This window comes from Lagopus leucura, unplaced genomic scaffold (genome assembly GCF_019238085.1).
Source record: "Lagopus leucura isolate 7727_CA_CO unplaced genomic scaffold, USGS_WTPT01 Super-Scaffold_741, whole genome shotgun sequence".
In the NCBI taxonomy this organism is placed as follows: domain Eukaryota; kingdom Metazoa; phylum Chordata; class Aves; order Galliformes; family Phasianidae; genus Lagopus; species Lagopus leucura.
In genome coordinates this window covers 4,727,494-4,747,402 of record NW_024962256.1, presented here as the reverse complement: position 1 = coordinate 4,747,402, position 19,909 = coordinate 4,727,494, and the positions used below count along the sequence as shown (strand labels likewise).

Sequence of the window (19,909 nt, the reverse complement as noted above, 5' to 3'; positions counted from 1 at the left end):
AGATTTCTACTGGAAGTCTCCATGTACGTTGCCTGTTGTAACTCTGGGGCCATGGAATGGCCTGGGTTGGAAGGCACCTGACACCTTCCTGCTGTGGGCAGCAATGCCACCCACCAGGTCCAGCTGCCCAGGGCTCACCCTGCCTGGCCCTGGGCAACACTGCCAGGGCCTCATCATCCTCATTGGAAAGAATATCTTACTAATACCTAATCTAAATCTAGATGAGATCTCATTGTGTCCTTCCAGTACTTGAGGGGAGCTTTATACGCAGGAGGAGGAATGACTTTTACACAGTCTGACAGTGACAGGACAATGGGGAATGGCTATGAGTTAGGAAGACATTCGTTACACAGAGGCAGTGAGGTACTGGCAGTGCTGCCCAGAGCTGTGGGTGCCCCATCCCTGGGGGTGCTCAGGTTGGATGGGGCTCTGGGCACTGATCTGATGGGAGGCACCCAACCCAGGGCAGGGCTGGGACATCTTTGAGGATCCTTCCAACCTCAGCCACGCTATGATCCTATGACCGTAGGGACACCTCGCTGGGAGAGCAGCCCTGTGCAGGAAGCAGCCCCGGCCTCGGCAAAGCTACTGGGAAGCAGAGCACGGGCTCAGTGCCTCGGGGCTACAACAGAGGGACTGTCCCAGGGACGGCGTTATCCGGCTGCTCCATCCCGGCACGGAGAGCTCCGGGGGCGCGCCGCTCTTCTGGGACAACGCGGAGCTGCCCCCGGCCGGGCCCGGCTGCAGCTCCTCTCCCCGCTTCCCCACCTCGGAGCCGCGGGGCGGAGCGGAGCGGGGCGGGGCGGCCCGGGCCGGGATCCGGTGCCGGCGGCGGGCAGGCGGTGAGCGGCGGAGCGGTGCTGAGTGCGGAAGGCAGCGCCGTGTCCCGGAGCGCCGGGGAGCCCCGGCCGCGGCCCCTATGGAGAAGTATAAAGGTGAGGAGGCGCCGCGCGTGTCCGTGTCTGTGTCTACTGCTGCTTCTGGGGAGCGGCGTCGGAGGGGAACGATCTCTGGTGGGGGACTCGGATCGCTGTGCCCGCGAGTGGAGAACCGCAGTGGGGATGGAAAACCACGAGTGGGGCCGGGCGGTGCGAGCTGCAAGTCGAACCCTTTTTGCCGTCCGAAAGCTCTGCCGGGGTCTGTCTGCTGCAGCCTGCCCGCTGCCTCCCTGCGCAGCGATGCTCGGGCGTAGCACCGGGAAAGGCTGCGGGCGGCTCTCGGAAAGTTCCCCGCCTTGGGAGCCGCCGGAGAGCCCCGCACTCGGGTGCGCTCGGCCATTTCGGCCGCTGCTGTTCGTGTTAACCTTCCTGGGGAGAGCGGAGCCGGCGCTGGGACCCGCTGTGTAAACGGGGCTCTGCCGAAACCGCCGCCCTCCTCGGGACGCCTGGAGGTGTGAGGGGGACTTGGAACTCGGCACACGTGTGCCTGCGTTTGTTTTCCTCCAGTTGGCAAGATGTGGTTGAAACTCAGCAGATGCGTTCAATTCATATCCCTTTTCCTCTAATCCTTCTTCAGTAGGGCTTCATATAATATCAAGGTATCGCACTGGCTGAAATCAATCTCTGTTTTCTACCTGAGCTGCACGAGTCCTGCAGCACCCCAACACAGCCAGCACTGTACCTCCTGTTGCATTTTGGTTCCCGTTTACAATCGATGCTTTACAAACCCAATAAGCACAACAGCAGCGTGCTACTGGACTGACGTTCAAGATGATATTACAAGTCAAATATTGTGCAGCTTTTTTTTTTTTTTTTTTTTTTTTTCTTTCTTCTAATTCTGGCAGGATCTACACAGTTCCATTCAGTTCCAGCAGCAAAGCAAAAGATTCATTAAGATTCAGCTATGTTTTGTATGTTGTCTTATTTAAATATGCACACTGCTTCTTCAGAGCAGCAGGGATGTGTTCTGCACATGTGGAATGAATAGCAAGTGCTGCGATGGTGGGGGCTTGCTAATGCCTTTGTGCCAATGGGAGCGAGTGTGTGCGTGGGAGCCAGCCCAGCATTAACGAGGGTGCAGAGGGAAACAGCCATGAGGGTGGGAACTGCTGGCAGTGCAGAGGGCACACGTGAGGCAGGGCACTGAGGAGCAGGTGGAGAAAGCAATGAGTGGCAGTTAGTGAGCACAGGGAGAGGAGCGTGTGCTGGTGGGGATGGGTGGTGGGAGCTTTGCCTGTGCCACTGGCTGGACAGAGTGCTCGTGCAGGGAAATGCTATGATGCTGGAGATGGGTGGAGGCAAAGGGCACTGTTAGGCAACAGAGTGGTGTTTAGGGAGGAGGATTTTGACTCCAAGGTCCTTTTTATTACTTGGAAATGAAGGTTGCAATCATCAGCAGACAGCAATGCTGTTTTCCTTAAGTACAGGCAGGGCTCCCAGCTGGCACGCAGGTGTCCCTGCTGCTTCAGAGGGTGACACACCACAGGAATCCAGTTGGACAGACGTGTGGGGCCGGATGGGTGTGAGCTGGGGCTGGCGGCCCATGGGGTGGCACTGGGAAGGACTCAGGTGGTAAAAACCCTCCTCAGAGCTACATTCCTTTCCCAGCCCATGCCAATGGGGGTGTGGGGACAACTGCACAGGGGAGTTCCTTGGCACTTGTTAGGTCTTAGCAGGAGCCAATTGGTGCTGTAGATAAGGATTAAAGGGGTGACTTGGTAGGAAGATGAGGTGTTTGCTTGCTAGCTATTGTGACTGGACTGGGAGGAGATCTGGGTGTGGGCCTGTTTGGGATTTTGTGCACGTGTTCTTTTTAACAAGTTCTTGAAAATACACGGTGATATGACTAGGATTAAACTGTGAAGTAGAGAAGACAATGATAAGAGCCATGATAATGGTCTGAGACCCTCTAGAAAACTCAGTTAATCAGAGTTCAAATTGAAATGATTCAAATGAATGTGATCCATACAAACTTGTGTTTTCTCTTCAGCTGAGCACCAACACAGCTGTTGTGCTCAGCTAATCGTCCTGGTGCACCTGGCAGCTGGAGAAAATAGAGTGGTGAGGGCCCGGTACCAACCCCAACACAGTGCTCAGCTGCTGGGCTCGGTCCTCTTTGATTAATGTCCTGAGTAACTCCTTGAGTGAGTGACCTCAGTGGGTTTTGAAGAGGGAAACAAGCACAGGAGTCATTTGTTCAGCAGGGATTTAGGAGATGAAACCTATTTCTGGGACAGAAACCACAGCCTGTCTCAGTGATACATCTGCTGTGCCCTTCCAGCCAAGCCATCCCACGCACCATCACTGTGCCAGGGTCATATTTCTGTCTCAGAGATGGGCAGAGGGTGCAGTACCCTTCAGTCCTGCTGCTCTGGTGTCTGTGTGGTGTTTATTTCCTGCGTGGGGCAGCTCTCACCCCTTCACACACCTTCTCTGCTCCAGTTGCATGCATGGGATCCCTGTGAATGAGTTCTTTGTGTGCCAGTCACTTTCACTGAGTGCCCACAGCACAGGGAGGGCCTATGCGAAAGTGCTGCTGCTTCTTGCAGCATGGCTCCAGCTCCAGACAGGATGGGGGAGCAGTACGGTAATCTCAGGACCAAAACCCCAAGCTCCCCTGCATGTGGGTGATGTATTCCTCCCAATCATTCTACCGGGCTCAGTGGAGTCACCGTCCCTGGGAGGCTTACAGGAAATGCAAAGATATGGTACTGAGTAATGTGGCTTAGAAGGCATGATGGTGACAGGTTGACAGTTGGACGGGATGTTCTTAGTGGTCTTTTCCAATCTCAATTACTCTAAATCGGGTATGCTGTTGTCCTGAGAGCTTCCTACCTACTTCCAAACAACCTGCTGTGCCCTCTGAAGGGCAGCAGCCAACCAGGGCAGGGAAGCGTGTCTTCAGGCACCAGCCACCAGAGAGCCCAGAGCTGTAGGGGATGTTTGTGAGGAGCAGAACTCAGCTGTGATTAATCGCGATGCAGAGCATGAGCAACTGGGCCATAGGCAATGCTCCCTGAAGCAAAGGGACCAGTGCCTGCAACTGAACTGGGTTGCCATGGTCCCGGAGCCAGTCTGACGGGCTGCCTGCTGGTGTTTACTGGTGGTGGCAGGTGAGTCACCACTGCTCTGCTCCCAGGTCAGCAGACAGGACGTGTGTTGTGCTGTGGTCTGCCTGCGTAGCCTGTGGGTGTCTGTCTGCTTTGACTCCAGGATGCTGCTGGTGCCAGCCCTGCTCCTTGCTGGGCTAAAGTGAAATAAAAGCTGGTGCTGCACCTGTGGGGCAAGTCATAAGCATTCAGCTTCAGCCCTGCACCAACCCCAAAAGGCAAGGAGTGGGGCTAAAAGGCACTGAGTGCAGCTGCTGGTGGTGGAAGCACGAGTGGGGCACTTTGGCTCTGTCACTGGGCACTCTGGCCTCAAATCCAAAATGTGCAGGTCAGCGTCAGCAGCATACTATTTTTTTTTTCCTGTTATTTCTTCTTCCTCCACTGACCTATTGACTTTTTTGTGGGCAAAATTCCATAGAAAGCACATCTGAGGATGGTTTGATGTATGGCAACATTGTCTTCAGTTATAAACAGCTCTGTCTGGAAGTAAATATCTCAGAATTATAGGATCAGGCTGAGACTCCCACATTATGCATGTGTTTGCCGCTTGTGATTTAATAGAAGCCTGTATGTCCCCTCCTTGGATGGACTATGCTCTGTCTTGCATAAAAATTTTTCTACTGTCTTTTCTCCCCCCTGTTTCATTTGGATCTGCTTAGGATGAAAGCAGCGCAAGGCTTACAATAAGTCTGGGAAGCAGAGACCCACCAGCCCCAGCTGGCAGCCCAGTCTGTGGGCTTCCTTCTGCGTGCAGGAATTTAAACCTTCCCCTGAGACTGTGGGAGCAGCCACTGCCCCCAGCACGGGGTGCTGCACGTGGTTCTCCTCTTTCTCTTGTGACTTGGGATTAAAAATATCTTTAGTCTCTCCATCTCACTAATAATTAATGGCTCTGGTCTTTTTGGAGTCAGTTTGGAGGGTAGAGGTGGGCTGCTCAGCAGCCTGGATGCTCTTGGCAGCTGTTGGCGTAACGCTTTGGCAGCAGTGCTTCTAGCAAGGTGGGTCCAAGCTAGGAGTGTATTGCAGTTTGTGCTTGGGGTCCAACCCTTCTCATGTGGATTGGGCTTGATGGGGAGTGAGAGTACAACCTCCTTCCTGGGGCTGATCTACTGGAGGCAGGTGTGAGGGGAAGTGTGTGCACAGGTCCCCGTGGGCTGAGGTAGGGTATCTGCGTGCACATCTCTGATCCAGAATCGCTCTGCAGATCGCATCGTTATTTATCACTGAAAAGCATGAGAGGTATTAAGGCTTGGGAAGAAAGAGCTGGCTCACACAGAACGTGAGTTACCCAAGGGTTTTGCAATGTCACTGGTGAGCTGAACGTCTCTCCACAAATGTGTTTGAAACGTGGAGCTTCCTTGGGCTGAGGAATGCAACGGAGCCAGCTGCAGCCCCACCGGCTTCCAGTAGCATCCATTTGTCATCTGTTGGAGCAAAACAGTGCATGTGTCCAGTCAGCATGGTGCCAAACAGCTCTGACTTCCAATGGTCCCACTGTGTGTGAGTGGAAATCAGCAGTAATGCAGGGATGCTCTTTGGAAATGGGTGCATGGTCACAATGGGTATAGTTGGCCACCACCTGCAGCTGTGAAAGTGTGCAAGTGCAAAAATGAGGGTTGCAGAAGTGGCAATGTGGTAATGCCAGGCTGTGGCAGGGCTTGTGACAGCTGGGAGCCATCTGTCCACCCCCATCAGCTGCTCCATCCCTGCAGTTTGGCTGAGGAGCACGTCCTATCTCCTCTGCATAAATCTGGTGTTTTCAAGGATATTTTGTGTTTTACTGCAGCCTCTAAAAATATGCCTGCTCATCTTGAATGGTGGAAACTTTTGCTGCTTTTACTGTCATATATCTCAGGCCTCTCCATTGCCCTGGTGCGTACAGAATCAGAGAGAGCTGAGGTTATGATGTACTGTTCCACATCTGCTATAGGATTGCTTGATCTTGGCAGCTGATGAGGTATGAACAGCCCCATGTGAGAACTGTTCAGGCTCATCGGGCTCCACCTATACAGCAGCTGGGCCCTCCTCACCTTGTTGCCATCAGCCAGGTTAGGGATGGGCTGCAGCATCCTCCTCACCTCACTTCAGAAGCACAGACTGCAGTGTGGATCCCACCCAGCTGTGTGTGACCTGTGGGATCTGGGATGTTCCCCCGTCTCGAAGCTCCCCACTTCCCTGAGCAGTAGTCAGAGTGCAGTGCTGGTGATGCTCAGCCACTACAGTCCCCAATCTGCGTGCACAGCTTTTTGTCCAGTCAGGAGCTGTGCTGTTGCAGGGTGAGGGCTGTGCACACGCCAGGTATTCTCAGAGGCATACAGCAGATGTGCACTCACCTAAACACAAAACCAAAAGGTCACATTTCTTCTCGCCAATGCCAAACAGAAGTCAGCTACTGTACCACTTAGCAAAGCAGTGCTTGTAGATGATTTACTCTTCAATTAAGCATGGTATTGTTTTATATAAACACAGGTTCTCATTGCTGCTTCAACTTTATACCATCTCCTCTTTCCAGTCATTATTCAGGACACATGCACAGCATCTTTCAGTTCACGAGTGGTGCTGGCTGATGATGTTACCAGTTCCGTAGGTGCCACACCAGTTAGGTCTCTTACTGCAGCTTTGAAACCATTCCCCTGATGAGAAGACTGCTGAAAGGAATTATTGCCTTGTTGGTACAGGTTGCCTCAGTGTGCTGTCACTGATCCAAGCATCCATAAATGTATCAGTGCTTGCAGGTGTGGCTTGGTTTGTGTCTAAGTCTGTTTGAGCCATAGGGACTAGTTCTAGGAAAGTTCCCCAGATCCAGTAAGTCAGTCTTGAAGTGTGTTTCTTATGCTAAGCTTCACTCCTGATTTCTGGGTTTTTGAATTGTAGTTCTGCCTCTGATCCTGATCTGCAGATATTGAGGTGCTGTTAATGCAGTCTGTCATCTGAACTCTTAGATTGTGGCAGCTAGTCCGAGATCCAGCACAGCAGGGTCTTGATTTAATCCCCTGTGTATGCCAAAATCCTTATCAAATCTATCTAAATGGATTACCCTGTGTGATACTGGCAGTGTCTCCTGGCAGCGTGTGAAGTGGAGCAGAGCTGGGTGAGGATGCAGTTGCTCCAAGGCTGTGTCTATTAGCACTTTGTGCTAGATAACTTCAGTGAGTGTAGTTTGCAGCTCGAGCTGCTCAAGCAGATGCTCTCTTTGAGTGCGGAAGAGGTCTATTTCTGGAAATTGAAGTGGGAGTTGGTGGTGTGAGGGGAAGCAAAATGGCAATTGAAAGTTATACATTATAAAGCCTGAATTCCCATGTCTGGCTGAGAAGAGAAACAAATGCTTTCTCGACCCGGGATGCCTCAGCATTCCCAACAGCAGGATGATTTATCTGTAGTTCTGATAGCTTTCCAAGCCTCAAAGCAAAAAGAGCAGCAGCAGTTACGTTGTACTGCTGTGGCTGAGTGCAGTGGGCTCCACGCAGTGCCCAGCCTGAAAAACTGGTGCTGTGGGAAGGGAAAGTGGGTATGGCTGTGGGTTTGGGCACCTCTATTCCTGGGGCAGCCTCCATAGGATTGCCTCTGGCTGAAACCCTGCATTAAACAGCATGGAATTGAACTTCTGTGTTTGTTGGCTACGTCAGCCTTCCTTCAATTCTTCGGCTTGAATAATGACATCCCCCTTTGGTTCTGTGCGCTATTTGCTGCCAGTGTCATTCCAGTTGTGATGATTCTTTTATTCGTGTGCTGATCACCTACCAAAGTCACTGGTGTTTGAAAGCCTGGGGAAAAACAGGAGCACAGCCACTGAGGGAGCACAGAGGGGTGTTTCTGAGTGAGGACTTTGAGAGCAGATGCAGGGTGTCCCGTTAATGCTGAGCATGCAATGAGATGGGTATTGCTGCCATTAATGTAGGCAGTTCTGTCTCTGTGAAACTGAGTGAAACAGCTGTATGAAATCTGTCAGCTGCTGTGTGCCACTTCCAAATTGCATGTTCTTTCTTCTGTCAGATATTTCGTGTCTCTGTGACAGCTCTGTGAGAGCATGGTACTCCAGTGCTCTCTTTTAAGGTATCCTTATAATGTTTAATTCTGGTCAGACAGCCTCCCACCGTCACTCTTCATTAGCTGCAGAACCTTCTTGGTTTGCTTTTGTTCCCATGCTGGATGGAGGTTTTTGTTGGAAATGCTCTGTTTTCAGCATATGTTCCTGTTTTTCCTGACAAACATGAATGTCTGTTGGCCCACATCTAGAGGAGGTGGGAAATGCCAAATTCATTCCTTGTGTCCCTCCAGCACAGCTGATGGATGGACCGCAAGGGTCAGACTGGATCTGAGGTTTAGATTGAGCTTACTGAAAGTTTAACCAGTTGTTATTGATAGGTTCCTTTACTGATTGCACCAGAAATATTGTTAAGATGCTTTGGCACACCGAGAAATCAAACCTTCAAGTTAACAAAAGCTGATGTGTGATACAGGAGGAATGCAGAGCTGGGAGCATATTCACCCCGCAGAAATGCCGGCGCTTCCGGGTGCTTGGAGCACAGGCATGGCTGACCCTTCCTCCAGACATAATTCCTTGGACTGTGAAAAAAAACGAGGAGGCTTGAGCACACTGGGGATGGGCTGTATGGGAACAGCCAAACCCTCTGCACAGATCTCAGCAAGGGCCGGAAGCCCCACTGCTGAGGGACCCCGTCAGTGCTCCACATCTTCATCTTCTGCTCAGCTGTGATGAAATGGAGCTCCTGAAAGCTTCTGCTAATTCCAAATTCTGCATTGGAATTTCAAATTTCCTTTCAGTGCTTGCCCATAAGATCTCCCTCCCTTGTTCATACATTCACTTTTTGTCTGCACTGTTCCCAAAAGTGCAGGCCTGCTCTGCCGTAGTACGGCAAGAAGGAAGTAAAATATTCCCTTTTTTATATGTAAAGGGAGCTGCTGCCTAGCACAGAGCTGGCTTCTAGATGAAAGAGTCAAATGCCAAACTGTTCTGTTTCAGTTTGAGCAGGAGCAGCTTTGATCTAGAAGAGATGATTCAGTCAGTAGCGGGAAGCAATTCTTTATAGTGAATTCAGAAATAAAGCCCTAAGATCTGGGCTGTGACGTGTCAGTCACAGCGTATGTTATGTGAAAATGAAAACCATAATGTCTGAAATGAAGTGTGGAAGTTTTTCGAAACAAAAGGAAAAGAAAAAAAACAAAACAAAACACTTGTGATGTTGGTTGCCAAGAGCTTTCTTGCAGCCGGAGGGGGTTGGGGTGGGGGAAGATCATTCCTGGAGCGATGGGAGCAGTGAGCAACGTGGACAAACTAGGAAGGGGAGAGACTTCCTGCACTGCAGCTCAGGCTGGAGATGGGGCCAGGATTGAAATCTGGGTCTCTTGGACCTGAGTCAGACTCTGTAATGCACATTTGCTGCCTTGCCACCCTGATTTGTTGCAACTCCTTCACCACCGCTCTCTGAAGAAGGCAGATGCGGTGAGACCTGACTGGTCACAGCGTCTGCTCTGGTTGTGTGAAGCAGGGATGGCCAATTCCTGCTACTGAGACGCTTTCATTCGGAGCCAGGTGTCCGGCCCAGATCCATGCAGCTGTATTTTGTGGCACCGCAGCTGCCCAAGCAAACACAGCTGGACCTGGGCTGGGTCACAGCGCAGGCCACGATGCGCAGGCATGCATGGGGCTGGGTGGCTGGGTCAGCGTGCTGCGTGGCCAGGAGCCGGGGGATGTGGTGAAACACATCTGGTGTGAGGCAGCAAGGTTTTGGCAAGTCCCAGTGCAGAAGTGTCACTGGTGCTCAGCATTTCTGCAGCTGTACTCTGCGTTCAGTGTATGTTTTGAGCTGTTGTTGTCCTCTGCAGGTTAAGAACACGCGGGTATCTAGCTGAGGGAGATCCTCAGAGAACGTTTATTTGTTGGTTTCAGTGGCTGCATGCAGTAGGCGATAGAGACTTCTTTGACACAGAAAGACTGTGAAACCTCCTGCTATCCAGCAGGTTATTCCTGCTGAGAAGGATTGCCCAACCCTTCAGTCCCACCTCCTTGCCTGCTTCATCTTTGACATTTGCTCTCCTTCCCACCCTACTGGCAGACAGCTGCTAGCTAGCTTCTGCCCAGGCAATTTTTGCTCACTGGCAGACCAGAGAGCAAGGGGAGCAGTGTGCTGGGAGATCAAGCCCATGGGGTAGTGATGCTCCAATCAAGTGTGCTCCTTTGGGATGCTCAGGGTGTTCAGGTCCCCTGTGGTCACCTGGCAGCAAGGACTGCCTTACCCCTCATTCTAGCCTTCCCTGGTAGTAACAAGCTTTGTTATGAGATACTTGTTTGACGAGGTGACTCAAGGTATAGAGAAGAAGGAATTAAACAGGGAAAAAAGTCCCTCGTTTATCTCATGTTCCAGAAAGTGTGCATCTTGTGGTGTTTTCCCCATTTGAAAGGTAAATATTCCAAGTAATGTGACTTCCCTCAGATCTCTTAGGGATTAATCTGTGATCTGGGAGGTTTCATTATTCCTGGGGATGTGGTGTGAATTATTAGCCCTGGGTGTATATGATGGAACAGTAAGATAAATTCGTTCTTTGGCACGGGAAAAAAACACCACCACCAGCAAAAAAACCACCAAAACGCACCTTTTTGCATGATGCCAAAGAGCAGCTACTGTTGTGATGTGAGAGCTGGAAGAAGTGTGTCTGTACCAGGAGATGTGCTGGGGATACAGAGACCCACAACAAACTTGCACTCAGAAGTGAACTGCTGAGCTTCTGCAACATCACTGTGTGGCTTGTAACCCTTGACGGGAACAGACCTGTCTTTTGGGTGGAAAACATGACAAAAATATTCATCTACAGCTATACTGTGATACCTTTGCAATCTGTTGAGCTTTCTTTGAACAACCTCCAGATCTTGTAAACCTGATGTTTGTGAATTGTAAATAGTAGTAATGGTACCTGGGTGCCATCACTGTTCTTAACTACTCTTAACGTAGGTCATAACAAAAAGTAACTTCAGTCCAGAACCGGAATCCTCAAAGCTGTAGGTGTGCCCAGTACTGCAGTGTTGTCACTGGCATGTCTTCTAGTTGGAAGAAAATTGGTAGGATGAACATTGTATCAGAAAAACAAAGTAAGCCTGTAGAAATTTCTGCTTGCAGTGAAGACTGTAATGTTTAAGTGATAGGACAAAGGGATAATAAATAATAAATGCAGAAGGGAACAAGGAAATCATGTAACAACAATAAAGGATCCAAACATATGGAAAATTCAATTCTATGGAGAATTAAGTCACTATTATGTAATCAGGATCAATGGAAATGAGCTGATGTCAGTATTGGACTGGCTTAATGTATGCATGGAAAATTGTGTCCTCTCGGACAGACCTGCTAATAGGAGTGAAAGCTCCACGCACGCCACATTTCCATTAACTGTGTTTTATTTTTTACCTAGAAGGGTTCTGATTCAAATCCAGCAGAAGTAGGCTTTCTTCTAACTTGAAACTGATTTGTTGTCTGGATCTAAAAACTCTGTAGAAGATGGCAGGCAGTAAAACCCTGCTATAAACATCTACCTTATACTGGTTGTTTTTGGGCAAAACTTTTTTTGTTGTTCTAATTGAACTTTTTGCACAACAGAGTTCCTGATCACCTCTCCAGGTATGGCTGTGGTGGCCCACAGCCTTGGAAAATCCCCACCTAGATAGGAATTTCCTTCCTGAACCCCCACTTGAGGACTGGAAGGAGCAGTACCTTGCACCAAGAGGTGCCCCTGTGCCCAGAGAGTGGAGACTCCTGCAGTGTTACAGGTCGTAGAATCATTTTGGCTGGGAAAACACTTCAAGATTATCATGTTACAAAGCTGCCCAAAGAGCTGCTGCCTTATGGTATGGCTGTCATCCTGTGAGACAGATCCTGTAGTAGGGAATACAGAGCAGCAGAAAAGGGGTGGGAAGCAATAGGATATATGAAATAGACTTGAAATCCTGGAGTGGTTACTGCGTAAGAAAACATGTCTGAATCAACAAGTTAGGGAAAAAAGTCAGCTGTTAGATGTTAGTGGCTGGAGCTGTCATGTGAAGTGAATGTGTGGGTGGTTTCGAATTAGTAGAGATGCCAGAGGTGGGAAGAGACCAATAGGAGAAAAAGGGATGGGATAACCTGACCTTTGCCTGTTTTCAATTCAGTGAGAGCATGAAGGGAGTGGGAGAAGTGAGTGGGAGGTCTCTAAGGGTGTCATCATGGGAGGGAGCTTGAGTTGCTCAGCACCTCACACCCACGGGGAAGGGGAGCCCTCACCCTGACCAGGCACTTCTGCTGCTCGCTTTATGCCTGCTCTGATAGGCAGCCCATCCTCTGAGCCAGTTTCACTGGAAGCCACTTTGTTGTTGCTGCATATACCTTCCATGGAATGAAAGTTGATATGGCTCAGTGGAGGGTGTGATGAATACCGTTGCTAGTGCAGGAGAGGACTGAAACTAGCCAATGGCAGGGAAAAGAAAGAGGAAAGAGAAGCACAGGGGTCTCGTTAGCTTTGTGTGTTCCTCAAATGGAAAGCTTCTTAGTCATTGAAATAACCTTTATGTTTCTCAAAGTGATCTCATGGATAGGAGATAGGAAAAGGTGTGGAGGAAAGTATGACAGAGAGCATACAGCCTTATCTTCAATTCCTTAGACGTTTCTTCTGCATATCTTATTTAGCCTCTTTAGCTTAAGAAACATTTTCTGTGCTATGAAATAATCACTATTAAAATGGTGCTAGAGAGGTGAAGACACCCTTGGCTTTGCAAGCAAAGTTAAATTGATTGCATCTACTTCCTGTCCAGCAGATCTGTTGAAAGATGGCCAGTGTCTTTCCTGAGAAACAGCTGCTCAGAATTTTGGGAGGAAAAATATTTGATTCCTCACATTCTGGAGGATTTGAGGCTCACCAGCTGGTTGAGCAGCCTGCCAAGGCTCACGCTGTTGTGGAAATGTACAGTAACTGGGCATAAGTAGCTCTAAGCCCTTTCTGGACTTGAGCATGAAAATATATTAATGCTGGGAAGCTGTTGAATGTCTCTTTCAAAGCAGAAATAAATCAAAATGGAATTGCTCTGACTGCCCACAAATAAACTCATTTTGGTGAATTTTCTGTTCCTGTTCCCACAGCACCTCTTAAGCTCTGCCTGCTGGCTGGAACTGTCCAAGCCCTCCAAGGGCCTCATGCTGATCAAGGCTGTGTTTGAAATATGGTATTTGACTGAAGCCCTCCAGTTCTTATATTTGGTTTTTGAATAGTTGTATGCACAATTCGTATTATTTCAATTTGAGGATGAAATTCCTTACTATGTTGACTGAAATAAACAAGGAGAGGTAGATGGAATACTCGGGTCAAAAAGACTTTTCTGGAGCAAATGCAGTATGTTCTCTGTATTAGAATGCAATGGTGATGCTCAGCCACAGAGACAGCTTTATCCAGCACAAATGCTACTGTACAGGTGGCTGGGCTGTGGATGGGTGGGCTGTAGGTCAGTTAGTAACTGGCTGGATTTTGGAGTTCAAGGAGAACGGGGTTGTGGTTTGTATTCTGCCTGAAGACCAGTTAGTTACTAGAGGTGTTTCCCGGGGTGTTCTGCCCTGGGGCTTATCTCTATCAGTGACCTGGCAGAAGGGAAGTATACATCTCAACAAATCTGCAGATTACATCAATCTTTTGGAGGCAGCCAATAGACTTGAGGGTAGAGCTGCCAATACTTTTGGAAGGTTATTGGGGAGATGTTTCATGGTGGGAGGGCAAGAGACAACAGACAAACAGAACAAGAAAGGCTCAGACTTAATATGAGAAAAACCCTTGACAATGAAGAGAGTCAAGCTGTGGACAAGATTGCACAGAGGTAGTTCAGTTTCCATCCTTCAAGGTTTCCACAGGATCAGATCTGATCACTGATCCCTAAGGAACCCAGTGTGAATTAAAAGTGAATGCTGCTCTAAGCATGCAGCTGGACTGGCCACTCCTGAAGTCTCTTTCACATGGAGTATTTCTGGGATCCTTCAGATTAATAGTGCTAGACAGAAACAGCATTTCTCCTCCAGAAGCTGAAGACTTCAGGATATAGTGGCATCCAGTGTGTGCATCTGTTTTAAGCAGGTGCTGTCCCATTCCCCACCTGTACCCATGAGCCTTAACAAGGGACAGTTATGACCCAGATGCTGCACTGGGAATAAATTCCATGATACTCATATCACAAACCAGCTGCATTTAGGGTGAGTGGGGAGGATCCTTGCCTGCAGGGAACAGTTGAAGATTTGAGCTGTACTTAGCTGTTTCATGAGAGTTGTGTGTATGCATTCTATCTGTCCAGGAGCTGCCTGTGTGTAGCTTCTGCATGGATCCTGAGATAGACTTCCTCCCTCTGGGCTAGCAGACTTGGAATAGTCCAGTCCCTTTGTGGCAAACCTGTCCATGGATTGTGAAGCTCAAATCAAGATTTTGTCAGTGTGGAGTGAATTGTTCTATTGGGATGAAGTTCAGGCTGTAAAAGACCAGGGCTTCTTTGGATCTGACCCAAGAGTTTAACAAAGCAGCTTCCATCTATTTGTATGGGTTTTAATGTTTTGTTTTGTATACGCTATACAAAATTTCTGTACAAGATGTTCTTCTAACCCTATGAAAAGCAAAGCCAAGAGAGAAAATATGTGATGCACTGGTTGGAGGCATTCAGATACTGCCGGAGGGTTGTGATGCAATTTGGTAGAGTGCCAGCGTTTCAGTCGTAAACTGAATGTAGGTGAGTGCTGATTAAAATGAGCCCACACAGTATCAAGCTATTGCATCTGTAAGTTTGGTTTAAGGTAGCATGTGGAAATACAGGTGAGGGTACTAGACTCTGTCTGTCTGTGATACACGAGGAGTCTTAACTCCATATTTCAGTCCACAACACAAACAACCCACTGATATGCAGTATTACTCTCTTAAATAAGCTTTAAAAGTAGCAAGCATACCGTACTACTTATGTTTAGTTGATGAGTAGACACCTTGGAAAAATGTTTGCTTTATGTTCTACTCCCTATTATCTTACGCTCTTGATGTGTGTAAAATGCTGGTGACTGGTTCAGTGGCTGAGGGGAGAGGAGGGCTTTGTTAATCTTGACTTTACTAAGGCTTTGGTCATTGCATCCCATCCCTGCTTGGTGCCAGGAAGTCCAGCTGGAGGCCAGTTGCTAATGTTATGCCACAGGGCTCAATAATGGGGGTGGTACTGTTCATTTGTGACCTAGCTGATAGGGCAGAGTACATCCTCAGCACAGGTAACACAAGGTTCACAGGTAACAAAAGACTGAGAGGAGTATTTGAAACAGCAACTGATTGTGGAAGGAGGTTATTCCCCTTTATTCAGTCCTGGTAAGTCGCTGGTAATACTGAGTCTATCTAGCGCTGGGCTTCCCATTACAACAAAGTTGTGTATGTATAGAAGCTGGTTCAACAAAGTGCCATGAAGATGATGAAGGGACTGGATGAGCTGGCACTGTTCAGCCTGGAGAAGGGGAGGTTTGGAGGGCCCTTATCGCTTTGTATAAATACCTGATGGGGGGGGAGTAAAGAAGACAAACAGACTTTTCTCAGTGGTATCTAGTGAAAGGACAAGAGACAGTGGGCACTATCTGGAATGGAACTCCATTTTAATGTAGGGGAAAGCTTTATAATTGTGAGCACTGTTGAAAACTGGACCACGTTGCTCTGAGTAACCTGCTGTAGGTGCTTTGGGCAGGTGTTGGAGTAGGTGCTCTCCTGAGGTGCCTGCCTACCTCCCCTGTATGACCAGTGAAACCCCTTGGTTGGCAGCACAGAGCAAAACCTCAAGTGTTGGGAGCTTATGTCCCATGTCATGTCTAGGAAAAGAGCTTTTCTGTTCTAATGGATTTATACCATCCTATTTCCTTGAAGCACCGCTAGGCATGTCATGCAGAAGGGTGGTTTCATCAGCTGCTCTGCTTGGCTGGAGGGGAGAAACTCTTTGGGTTGCTTAATTCTTTATTTTGGTTCAGCATGAAGTCTCCGTTGGCAGGTTTGTTGCTTCCATGCACTCATGAGCCACTTTTCCCTGTTCCTTTACTAGGAGCAAAAGGTGTGCTCCCACCCGGCAGTGGTTGATGTGGGCAGAGCCACGTTGCTGTCTCCAGCACAGCCAAGCATGGTGCTCATCACAATGATGCTCCTTGGCTGCCTTCTGTTTTCAGAGCTTTGGAAATGTCACTGGGATGTTCCTCATCAGAGGATCTGGCTTGCTGGGTCTCCTACATGTCCTGGAGTTGATCTGGGCAGAAGGGATTTCTAGTGGAAACGTACATCTGTTACTCCTTAAGTGTGACCACTGTCAAGGTTTCCATCCCTTCAGAAAGCAGTTCTTTGCCAAAAGCCCAATAATCTCTGGTTTTTCAGGAGAGGGAATAAGTTGTGAGGATAACCAACCCTTTTTTTTTTTCTATTTTTTTCTTTTTCAGCTGAAGAGATGAGTTTGGTTTTAAATTACAGCATATTGAGTCAGTGCTTTTGACACCCACAGCTGTGTTGGCGGAAAGCTGCTGGAGGATTTGTTTGGGCAGGGCCCTGTGCGTCTGTGTGGCTTTGGGAAGGATGTACCTTGCAAGGTGCTTGGCCCTACAGCTGCTCACAGCGGGTGCCGTGCGGCTCCGGCTTTGCTGTGCATCCCTGTCAGAGTGCAGGAGTCTGACCAGCAAAACAAATGACATTGTTTTCACATGGTGCAAAGCCGCTCCCTCCACCTTCCCCTGCCCGTATCTCGGCTCCGAGTCCTGAGGGGAAGCAGCAGGCTGAGTCATCTGGCGCTGTGTGTGTATTGACAGAACAGACAGGCACAGCTGGGAGGAGGGACCGACGCACCGGGAGTCTTGGCCAGAGATGATGGGCTCCCTCCTCCTCACCTGCCCTCGGGCTGGGTTGCAGATACCTCTGGCTTTGAGCCTTGAACTGATCAGGAGTCAGTTCAAGAAAACCACTGACGAGGCATCAAACTGCTGGGCTAGGTTTGAGTGCATTTTGCTTGAAAAACCTGGTATGTGAGCTCAAGTGAGGGATGGCAGCATGGGAAAGGTCTTTGAAGATTCATTTGTCCTGCTCTCAGCAGCAACCGAGATAAAAGAGCTGCTCGTGTTTCCCCTTGTGCTATCCACAGCCAGGTAGCTCTGCTGGGCTTGCACAGGGAGTGCTGGGGCTGCCCTGCCCTGAGCTAGCATGGTGTGAGCAATGCTGGGGCTGCAACCCTCGGTACTGTGGGTTTTCTGAACTGCTGGAATCAACTCAGAAGTCAAGATTGTTGATTTGTTTTTTGTTTTGTTTTGTTTTCGGATTGTTTTGCGGACAGCCTCCTCGCACTCCCTCCCAGCCCCTTTCCTCCTGGAAAAAGAAAACCAAAGCAGATGTTTAGGTTATTCTCCTGTGTTTCCCTTTTCTCCAGGACTCTGGCAGCTGATCTCCTCTTGATGAGCAATGCTGCCTGGGGATGCCATATACCCATGGGAGACAATTCTCCCTGTGCTGATGTATTGATTTTTTGGTGAAAGTTCCATGCTCAGCCTTGCTTGCAGTCAGTGGTACCTCCTTTCAGGCTTTCTGTGAAAAGCTGCTTTTCTGCAGATTGGCTGTGTTTGCAAGTTTCCTTCTTCCTGGAAGGGGCAAAGGAAGGGGCTGTGGTCCGGCTGTGGTCCCGCTGTGGAGAGGGAGCCATGCTGAGAGGGATTGCTCCTTTCCTTTCTGCAGATCCCACCCACACTATGAGAAAAGGGAGTTTGCTGCTGAAACAAATAGGCAGGAAATGGGAAGTGAATAAAGGAAAGGGCTCCTTCACATGCCACGAGTGTGACCTGTGGGACATGCAGCTCTGTCAATGCTGTTAGCCTAGTGGTAGGTTCCACTACAGGCTGCCTGATCAAGGGGAGCTGAGACCCAAAATCACATACCCAAACATTGCACCCTGGGCTGCTGCTGGGCCCAGCCACCCCACTGCTACCGCATCCTCAGGGTTTGGATCGGGGGGTTGAGGTCAGGGGATTTCTGTTTGTTTGTTCAGAGCTGTTTTATTCATGTACTCCTAATTGCATACAGCTCTCACTGTTGCTCAGGCTGTGGCTTTCAGCTATCTTGAAATGAAAAGAAAATACATGTTTGTCTTCCAGCACCTTGGGAGCCAAGGGAAGCCTCAGACAGAGCCAAGACGTAACGTGGCAGTGCAAACACTAATATCCAATCTTCCCCAGATTCGTAATTAAGAGCCAGTGATTTTCCCAAGGTTACCAGGAGGACACTAGCCTCCAGGACCCGGCTGTCTGGCTGCCACATCACTAAAACTGTTCCTATGGTGATGAGCTAAGTGCTGTTGTTTTTTTGTGCCGGTTGCAGGTCTTTTATTTTTAATGCTCTCAGATGAGTGCTGCTGCACATCTCCCTTCTGTGCAGAGCCATCACCAGACCAAGCAGTTTTCAGGGGGCACCAAGAGAAGCAGCCTTTTACCCAATGGATCTTCCACTCCAAATGATGGTGTGTAGGTGAAGGAGGCCTGGGCAGCCACTGCAAGGGGCTGAGCTGGGCCTGCTGCTCCGCCGTTCTTTCTCATAGTATTTTTAGAGGAGGAATGCACCTCCTGACCTCTGCTGTGTGGGTAGTGAGCTCCCAGTGGTGCTCCAGCTGTGACATTCTGGGCAGCAGCTATTTTGGGGAGCATCTGGGTGTTTCCAGCTCCCCTGTGTGCACTCTGCATTTGCCTTCTCGCTTTTGTTGATGCTGCTTGGGTAGTAACGAGGACATGGGAGCCCGCTGTGGTTTAGGATCTATTTTTTATTAGGTAAGCAGGAGACAAAATGTATTGTGGCTCATCGATCCTTTGTGGAGAAGTACCTGAGTGGAAGTGTGCAGGGAGGGCTATCAGCTGCCTTTTGCTTTTTGTTTTTTGTTCTTTTTTTTTTTGTCTTTTTGCCTGATTGGTGCTCTCTGGCTTGATGCAATGTAGCCAGGGAAAGAAACAAATATTCCTGTGCTATCGAAAATGCCAGGCCTGCTTCCTGCCTCTTCTACAAGGAAGGATATTTTAGGAATGAGCACAGCGTACATCTGAGGAGCTCCTCTTGTTTCTGCTAGCTGGTTGGGATGTTTTGTGAGGTCTGGAACCTCCTGCAGTTGGGAAAGCACTGGCAGGCTCCTGCCTGCTTTTGCATTGAGACATCCTTCCAGCCTGGGCACAGGCTCAGATCTGTCACAGTCTTGATGCAGAGTGAGCTGTGTGTGCTGTCGAGGGATGGAGGTAACCATGGGCTCGACACCCTTATGGTAAATCAGGACCATAAACAATGCAGTGTTCTGTAAAGGTCTGTGCTGAGAAGATGGGTTTCTTAGTCACGGATTAAGGGAAATACATGAATTTCACAGAACCTGTGCATCATCCATCTGTTGCTGTAGGTGGTACAGGCTTTGCTGCAGGTTACAACTACATGTGGAGGCCCAGTGTGACAGTCACTAGGGCTGGAGCAGGCTGAAGTGCCCCTGTTGCTGGGAGGTTCTGCAGCATGTCTCAGGCTCTCATTACCCATTTTGCATGGGCACTGTGAAAAGGAGTGTTCACCATAGCTTTGACCCAAGTCCTTCTGGAAACCAGATGTGTCAAATCAGCAAGACATCCGATCTAAATATTTTCAAACAGAAGCTCAGGGTTGCTTAATGACTCTTGTTTTTGGAGCTGTTTGCTTTTCAGTGCCAGTTTTCTGTCTTGTGGCTTCTCTCCTGCAAGCTGACTTTCAGCAGTTAAACTGGGAGCATGTGGTACTGCGTTGGGCTGCGTGCAGGGAGGTTGGAGCCCACCACATAGGTCAGAGGCCTCTCAGGATGCTGACTGA

General features: G+C 49.2%; 1 protein-coding gene across 4 annotated transcripts in view; it reads left to right on the top strand.

The window, feature by feature from the left end:
• The first annotated feature begins 856 nt into the window (after positions 1 to 856).
• Positions 857 to 19,909, top strand: part of AFAP1L2 (actin filament associated protein 1 like 2) — a 55,461-nt gene continuing 36,408 nt past the window's right edge. For all 4 annotated transcript variants that reach the window (XM_042863712.1, XM_042863714.1, XM_042863711.1 and 1 more), the window contains exon 1: positions 857 to 935. In XM_042863712.1, coding sequence (XP_042719646.1) covers positions 920 to 935 — 16 coding nt within the window. In that variant the 5' untranslated portion in view covers positions 857 to 919. The remainder of the gene's footprint in view (positions 936 to 19,909) is intronic.